This window comes from Apodemus sylvaticus, chromosome 5 (assembly GCF_947179515.1).
Source record: "Apodemus sylvaticus chromosome 5, mApoSyl1.1, whole genome shotgun sequence".
In the NCBI taxonomy this organism is placed as follows: Eukaryota; Metazoa; Chordata; class Mammalia; order Rodentia; family Muridae; genus Apodemus; species Apodemus sylvaticus.
Genome location: NC_067476.1, coordinates 85,592,236 through 85,600,681, shown reverse-complemented (window position 1 = coordinate 85,600,681; position 8,446 = coordinate 85,592,236). Strand labels below are relative to the sequence as shown.

The window sequence follows — 8,446 nt, the reverse complement described above, 5'->3', positions numbered from 1 at the left end:
GTGTGTGTGTGTGTGTGTGTGTGTGTGTGTGTGTGTGTGTGTGCAGGCCAGGGGGCACTCCTGTCATTCTCCACTTTATTCCCTTGAGAGGGTCTCTTACTGAGCTGGAGCTAGGCTGACAGCCAGCCAGCCCCAATGAGTCTGTCTCTGGCCCCCACAATACTGACTGGGGCCACAGGGCTGCATGTGATTACACCTAGTTTCTCACCTAGTATCTGAATGCAGACCCTTATGTTTCCACAGCAAGTGCTGTTACCCAATCTCTCCTATCTCCAGCCCCTCTATTTTAAAATATGATTAAATATTTGTTTTAAAAGTGCCTTTTTAACATGAGCCTAGAGGGTTAACTCCTTATCGAATTCTAACACCTGCAGAGGAGCAGGTTGGAGCCAGTCGTAAGCAGACCTGCCTTTTCAGCTAGGAACAGCTCTGCTGGAGGTGGTGTGGTCAGACAAACCCTTAAAGGATAGACACTCTGAACCTCTGCTGCTCCTTCTTTACACGGTGGTACTGAGGACTGCATCTCCTCTCTGTGGCCCCCAGAGGGCACTGTGGTACATAGGCACAGGACATCCTCACTGCCAAGTCCAGAGCCCCAGACTGAAGTTCAAGCCACTCTCCCTGGCCTCTACCCAAAAAGGGCCCAAAAAGGGCCGGGAAATGGGCCTCCCTGGTTCCTGGAGTCTCATTTCTTCTCCAGGATGCTACTTAAATGGTAGCCACTCCCAGTGATCTGAACAAAAACCTGGGGTGGGAGGGTGGTGCATTTAGCAGATTCCTAGCCCAGGCTGGCCTTCAGCTCCTGCATCTACCTGGTGCTTCTCATCAGACCGTGCGGTGTAGAGATGGTGCAGGAGTGCAAACCTCAGGAGCTTCCTCACCTCCTTATGTGGGGGCTGGGCCATAAGGTCAGAGAGCCACAGGTGGGCCTCCCCAGTGAGAGTCCTGGTCTGGCTAGCCCGTTGGCACATCAGATTTTCATGCCCCCCATTTCCCAGGTGAAGAAATTGGCCAATCTGAGGACAGAGTCAGAGTCCCAGACAGGTGAGTGTCTAGGTAGATGACAGCTCTGCTGTGGGACTTTCCTGCCCAGTGGCACAGATTCAGCTCTGGGTTCCCATGGTCCAGTGGAGCTCCTCTCCAGCTTTGAACTCCTAGGCGATCTTCTACCAGGAACAGACGCCAATGTCAATGTTAATGTTTATTGTTGATAAAACCATAGCACATTTACAGTAAGTAACAACATTAAGGTATAGTTACAGTATTATACAATATTACAGCAATAAAATATCATTCATTCTTTTGTACATCCAGCACAAGCAGCAAGTTGAAAATATTTTTCCAGGACTGCAAGCCCTGGGGGCTTCTGATGAATAAATAGTTTCTAAGGTAGCTGTTCTTGATGCTGTCCCAGCGTCTGTCCACAAACAGGCCAGAGGATGGGGAGCCAAGACTCAGGACAGGAGGGACACGGCTCCTCCTCCACCGAGGCCCTGTCCTTCATGCCCCAGAGTCACAGATCCCAGGTGACAAGTGTGCTCTTGCACTCCTGTCCTGAGTAGAAGGTATTCTGCTGCCTCAGCCTGCAGACACATTCGAGCTAGGCCGGGCCTAGAACTGACCTCTTCACTTTGGCTGCCAGCTGTAGCAGCAAGAGCTGAAGTCCTTGGGTTCCTGTACTATAGCCCATCATACCCTCAGCTCAGAAGCGCTGAGCTCAGACTCTAAGTAGTCCTGTAGGGAGGGCCTCTAGAGGTCCAGTCTTCACAGACAGGGCCAGCAGCCCTTTCAAAGGCACAGCTTGGAGGACAGGGTTTGGAAAGCCTTCCCTCTGGTGAGGAGAACATACCAGCTACTGCATCCAGTGGCCTGGGGCTCGCTCAGGCTACATTTCCTACATTCGAAAGAATGCCATGCTCCTAGGAGCCCCAGCCAGGGTGGGGAAGCTGGAGCTGAGGTGAATCGGTCGGCTTGCTAATGAGCTGCTAGAGGGAAGAGGGCACGGGGTAGCCCTCAAGGTGCAACTATGTCACACCCCCTTGCCAGTTACTAGTTGAGCAACAGTGAAGTGGGCTCTGTCCCCCCAAGGATCGCTCAACACCACAGATGGTTATTTAGGGAAGAGCAGGAAGTACTCCCAAGAGCTTACCCCCAAAGCCTGCAAGCCTCCCTCCACTGAGGGTGCCACTGGTTTCTGGCCTTAAGGGACCTTTGCACCCTCAGGTAAGTCACCCTCCAGCCTGCCTCACACGCGGGAGGTGACGTAGATGGAATGCACTCGCTCAGCGAGGGTGCTCTGCAGGTCCTGCAGTGGGTCCAGGCCCTGGACTTTGCTGCTTCGGCCGTAGATGAGCTGCCTGAAGGCGTCCTGCTCCAGCAGGGCCTTCATGTGCTTGAGGAAGAAGCCTTCACAGAACAGGGCCAGCTCGGGGGCATTGTGGATCTGTGGGTAGAGAGAAAAACGAGGCCTGTGGCCCTTCTATAGCTTCCTCCATCCCCAACCCTGCCCTAAGTTACTCAGCCACTCACAACAGAGCTCAGCTTAAACCTGGGGAGATGTCCCTGTCTGCCTCGTGAAGCCACCTTCACCTTCTGGGAATGTCTGCTTCAAGTCTCGGTTTTGTCACCAAGAACAGTAATGAGTCCCCGGCCCCTACCCTTTCCCTCACCTGTGTCACAAATGATAGCTTTATTTAATGTGACTGCGCACTGCCCAGCACACAGCTCGTGAGCATCATGGGCGAGGCTCCAAAGTTGTGCTGATGCAGTACGTATCAAGCATGCATGTTGGGCCTGCCTCTAGCAGGGTATGGAGGGCTCCCTCAGACTCTCCTGGCGCTAACACGCAGGGAGGATAAAACGTGAGAAATTAATGAGATAAGCCAGGTGACTGCTGACGGACAATAAAAGCTTAGGATGACTGAGGCCTGGGATGATGAAGGCACGGCACGGGGCTGGTTGGTCCTGGGAAGTGCTTTACAGATATATGTGTGTGTGTGTGTTGTCAGAGGATGGTGGGATGTTGTTGGGTGTGGGCACGTGTGTGTGTGTGTGTGTGTTGTCATAGGAGGGTGGGATGCTGTTGGGTCTTGCCAGGTTTGCTATGGGCTGGCGACTTAGTTTGCAAGCAGCCATTAATTAAGTAGGGGGACAGCATGGTTTCATACTTTTGAAAGAAATCTGAGGTTTACACACGGGGAAGCCAGGACACACAGGGAGCGTGAGGATGCCACTCCCAAAGCAGAAGGAGGCAGTAGAGTGGGAAAGCGCACTTTAGATGGGAGATGGTTCTAAAGCAACTGACTTCTGATTTGGGTCTTGAGCCAATGTCAGGGCCACAGCTGGCAGCAGGGGACACAGTCCAGCTGGAGCTTTAAGTTCCCTCGGCCACTCCTCGGCCCTTCATGTGGTCGGGACACAGGCGTTTCCTCTCCTGTCTGTGGTTAGTGCTGTGCAGAGGCCCCGCGGAGAGCAGAGCGTGGCCGGAAGTGGCTGACCATGCGCAGCACTTACCTTGGCGTATTTGTAGGTGTTGACAGCAGTCTCCACACTAAGGGTCTGGGAGCACAGGATCTCACAGTGTCTCTGCAGGGCATCTAGCTGGAACAGGTTGGCAGCTGACAGCAGCTGGTCAGGGGGTAAAGCAGGCCTCTTAGAAAAGAAAGTTTCCTCTTTTAAGTCCCAGGACCCAGCCCTCCTGCCAAACTGGTCTGAGAAGAGATGGTTCCCTTGAAATGGTTCTGCTCCAGGTTGTCGTGGCAGTAGTTGGGATGTGAGAGACATGGGATGGGCACAGGGGTGGGCTGAGATTTCTGATCTCCAAAGAGACCCTGGGTGTTAACCTCCATGAGCCCCTGGGCCATGTGCGTCAGTCACTGGTGGGCAGGAGGCTCGGCCACTGTCGGCTGCTCCTGGGCTTGGACGTGTGCCCAAGACCTGGCCTACAGAAGCACCCTTACTTCCGGTGACAGGCCCCTCCACAGGGATCTGGGATCAGGGATCAGGGATCAGGGCTGAGAGCTGAAGGCTGGAGGACACTGGGCCGCATGCCCTGCTCTTACCTGCAGGATGTCAGCGGTGGGGATCTCCATGGACTCGGCCCCTCCATAGTACAGGTACTGCATCAGCATCTGCAGTGGAGACAGACTTGTGTGAACAGCACCTGTGTGACCCGTTTGCATGTTGTGCAGGTGTGTCCCTTGGTGAGTGCTGCACAGGTGTGACCCGTGTGCGCGCTGCAGGTATACTGCCAACTCTGAGACCCTCTGACTCGTTGCGTAGCCCAGGAGGGAAGATGTCTTATCTCCAGTCACTTGGGTTTTTCATTCCAAAGCAGGGTTGCCACCCACACTTGCACCCCACGACATGCTTACTCCTTTTGTCCAAAATTTATGAACCAGGTGTGTTGTACATGCCTATAATTCCAGCATTCAGGAAAATTAAGATGGGAGGACTGGCCAAGTTTGAGGCCCAGCTTGGACCATACATCACCAGGGCAGTTGCAGCCAGGGACACCCTACCTCAGAGCAAGGCAAAAGTATAAAATAAATTCAGTGTATGGCCAGGCATGTTGGTACAGATCTGTAATCCAACACTGAAGGAGGGTAGCAAGTTCAAGGCTTGTCTGGTCTATTTAGTGAGACCCTGTCTCAGAAGCGAGGAAGTCTTTATGGCACTGAGGGGTGCAGGCTGGAGTCTGAAACCTTGGCAGATCTTCCCAAGAAAGGGCGTGCTCGCTTTGCTGCCTGGCTGAGACCTGTGCCCAGAGCTCTCAGGAAGTGGGATTCCATGGGAGAGCCCAGGAATGGGCAGCTATATCGAGTTGAGGTTTACATCACAAACACTGCCATTCCACTAGAACCTGGTGAGGTTCCCAGTTGGAAGGGGAACAGTTCTCTGCTTGGCTGAAGAAACAGCCCAGCAAGGTGCTGGCAGGCGAGTGAGTAAACAAGGCTCCAGCAGGCACAGTCGGGCTCTGTTAGGACCGGCCTCAGGCTGCAGAGGCACCAGAGGGTCTAGGAGAAAGCCTGACATGGGGTGGCCGCTCAGCCAGGCACTGGCAGGCTCCCACGGAGAAGCTGGGCTCCCAAGGCTTCTGCGGCCCCAGCTGGAGCCTGCACAGCCATCAGAGAGTCTGTAGCAGCTCAGCAGTCTGTCCCTGTGAGTACTGTGCCCCTTAGACAGTCTCAGGCCTGGGCTACCCTCACTCCGTTGGGACAGTGGTTGGTCAGCTCTTCCAGTCGAGTGCTTGTCCAGCAAGCAGAAGATCCTAGGCCTAGTCTCCAGTAGTAAAATAAACTTCTCTATTTCTTATACTATGGATGTGCTGGAGTATGTGCATTAAAATACTCTGAATATGCTAGAGTAAAGAAAGTGAGATGGGCCCAGGGGATCCGTGGAATAAGGCAGGTAGATGTCCTGGGCCCGATCTGGCTAACTGGCTACCCCTGGGCGAGGAGCTGAGGGTTAACATTTCTAAGGCTGTGTGTGCTGCCCGGGAGGCTCTGTCCCCATTTACCCTCCCCAGGGGCTGCCAGCCTGTCCTGCCTGGCACAGGTGCCCTTCCTGGGCCCCAAGGCTGAGCCCACACATCTCTCTCTACCTTTGCACCAATCCCTGCTGCTCTCCAGAACCATCCTACATCTGAGCACAGCTGAAGTCATCTGGACTTTGGGCTTCTTAGGTAAACATGCTTCTAGAGCCATCTCTCCCCCGCACAGAGGGAGACAAGGCCAGAAGCTGGGTCTGTCCTCCCTGTCTCATTCCTTAGTACCATGTTCCCAGTCCCATCTGTTCTCCCCTCCATGTCCCACGACTTTTCCATCTCATAGTCAAACTCTTATCAAATCCAGGTCCTTCTTCGACTTAGGTGTCACTTCCCACATAATACTATGAACTCAACCTCTGACCCCTCATCTGCCAAGAGGGGAGCGGACCTTGGACTGCTGTGGGCCTTAAGTGAGGCGCACGCCTGAAGCGTGTCTAAGAAATGTCTGGTGGCAGCTAAGGGGGCCTGCTCTCTCGCCCAGTGTCCTGAGGGTCAAGCCCAGAACTCACACAGTGGAAGGAGCATGCCTTCCCCCCTACACTCCACAACAAATAATTTAAAAATGCTGCAGTGACCAGTGCCACCCTCCCGGGAGCTTTCTGTGTCCTAAGTTAAGTCTTCCCACTCTGGCTTCTGGGCGCTGTCTGCAGGCTGCAGTCTTGTTAACTGGTTGTTGCTACCCCAGCCTGGCTAATCACTTTTCCAGGAAGTGCCTTCCCCTCTTCTATACACGTAAGAGTCACAGCTGTGCCTCACTGAGGGTGGCCCCATCTTAATTCCCCTGTCCCAGAGTGGCTAATGTGACTAAGGAGTGTTTAAGGCTGCTTTGGACCTCCTGAAGGTCTCACCCTCTAGTCTACTCTGGCCTCCAGCACTTGAGCCTTCTGCCTCAGTCTCTGAAGACTGGGTCTATAAACGCTTGTCACCACACCTGGCCTTAAGTGTGGTGACACAGAGGGCCAGCAGCATTACATGGTGGCCCTCTGTAGGCCTGAGTGGTGGTGCTGGGGAGTCTGTGGTCTCTCTCACGGGATCTTACCCTGCTCAGGGCAAGACAGGGCCTAGCACTACCTGCTGCTGCTGCTGGGCCTCTGTGTAGTCATAGCCCTAAAGGAGTCAGATCTATAGGCCAATCCCCAACTCCCCCTAACACACACAAACACACACACACACACACACACACACACACACACACACACACACATACACACACACACACACATACACACGGGAAACTTTCCGGGAAGTCCCTCTCAGCTGAGACCCCAACCTCCTCATATGCTGCTACAGAGTTAATGTTGCTCTTCCTGAACCTCGTGCAAAGCCCTAAGCTGGGACCTGGACAAGCTGACCTGGCCTCCCCATGCCTTTCCCATCTAGTCAGCAGGGCTGGAGCTGGACGCTGAGACGAGGGCGGCCTGCATCATGATGGCCCAGCCGCTGCCTTTCCAGTACGCTTTCAGCAGCTCCTTACAGAACGAGGCCGCACACCTTGAGGGCAGCACGTCCTCATCCTTTCTATCTCTGTGCAGGCTGCCTGGATTCCTGAGATAGCTAGCTCTGAAGCCACAGCCTCACAGAGGATCAGACCGGCTGAGGGGAGGACTGGGTGGCTCCCTTGTGACCACTGATTTGGTAAATCACGTAGGCCCTAGGGGACAGAGAGACTACATGCATAAGGCCCAGGATGGGCTGTGCAGAGGGGTTTTCAGGGAGAGAGCAACTCAGAGGCCCACACACCTGAAAGATGTGGTACTTGATGTCGCTGATCTCAATGGTTTTGCTGCTGTCCCCATCTTGCTCTGATTTATTGGTCATTAAGGTCTTGAACCTGGAACAAGGAGACAAGGTGGAATTTGAGCACGGCCTGATCCACTGCTGTGCAAAGGCACTGTCATTTGAGCAGCCCATGGGAGAGGAACACTAAACATGACTGCCCTGTTCCCAAAGTAATGTTTGGCAGGGGACATTTTATATCTTCCTAGGTTGCTGGGCTCAGCTCTGCTCGGTTCCTCTGCTCTGCCCTGCACGATGATGACCGGGAGCCTGTGGGGGGAGCTCTGGCTCTTTATTCCGAACACCTCTGCGTTCTAATAGTCAGCTGCAGTAACTCAGCAGAAGGAGCCCAGAGAATTTCCTCTTGCATGCTGGACTGACATTCCTGCTGCACCCAGTCTGGCCCACTTTGTGCCCTAGGGACAGAAGTTATAAGGTCCCCTTTGCCCCTTTTCTCTAGCACTGTGGTCACCTTGTATAGCTTTCTTCCAAGGTAGATGAAACAAGGTTTGGAAGTAAACAAGACAGTTCTGAGGATGTTCCTGAAACTTAAAAAGAATTACATCGCCCCTCCCTAAGATTATATAAGCAGCAATAGCCGCCAGGAAGAAGAGACTGGGCTGATGGACATGTGAGACCAGGACCTGCAGAGACGCAGGTTCCACGCACCCATGCTGGGATCGCCCTGGGACAAACTCGCGGTTTCCTAAGCTAGACCCAGGTGGAATCATTTATCAGTGTCCTATCTGGGGTGGACACATGCTTGTTTCCATTTCCTCAGGAAGACTCACACAGCCACCGCAATGCTAAAAACTGGCGGTGTTCCTGGGGCCAGGGCTTATCCCCAGGTGGCCTACCTGTTAGACGCTGTCACCAAAAGAACTTTGTGTGCATAAAACAGCTTTCCTTCCACTAGGAAGGTTACATCAGACATCTCCTTGTTGTTCAGAAAGTGAGGATCTGTGGGTGAGAAGACAAAGACAGCGTCATGTGTCCACCCTCTAAGAGGCTGGGGTGGGATGGGGCAGAGGATACAAAGTGGGGGATAGAGAAACTGAGGCTAGGGCCTTGGCACTTGGGAACAGAGGAGGAGGCAAGAGTGATGGAGAGACAGAAGAGGTG

At 53.6% G+C, this 8,446-nt stretch overlaps 1 protein-coding gene across 1 annotated transcript in view; it reads right to left on the bottom strand.

Moving 5' to 3' along the window:
- Nucleotides 1-2,161: 2,161 nt before the first annotated feature.
- Abtb2 (ankyrin repeat and BTB domain containing 2) overlaps nt 2,162-8,446 on the bottom strand; it is a 150,770-nt gene continuing 144,485 nt past the window's right edge. The window contains exons 13-17 of the mRNA XM_052183105.1: nt 8,182-8,284; nt 7,289-7,379; nt 4,062-4,130; nt 3,514-3,627; nt 2,162-2,443 (exon numbers count right to left, since the gene is read on the bottom strand). Of these exons, the coding sequence (XP_052039065.1) occupies nt 2,246-2,443; nt 3,514-3,627; nt 4,062-4,130; nt 7,289-7,379; nt 8,182-8,284 (575 nt within the window). The 3' untranslated portion in view covers nt 2,162-2,245. The remainder of the gene's footprint in view (nt 2,444-3,513; nt 3,628-4,061; nt 4,131-7,288; nt 7,380-8,181; nt 8,285-8,446) is intronic.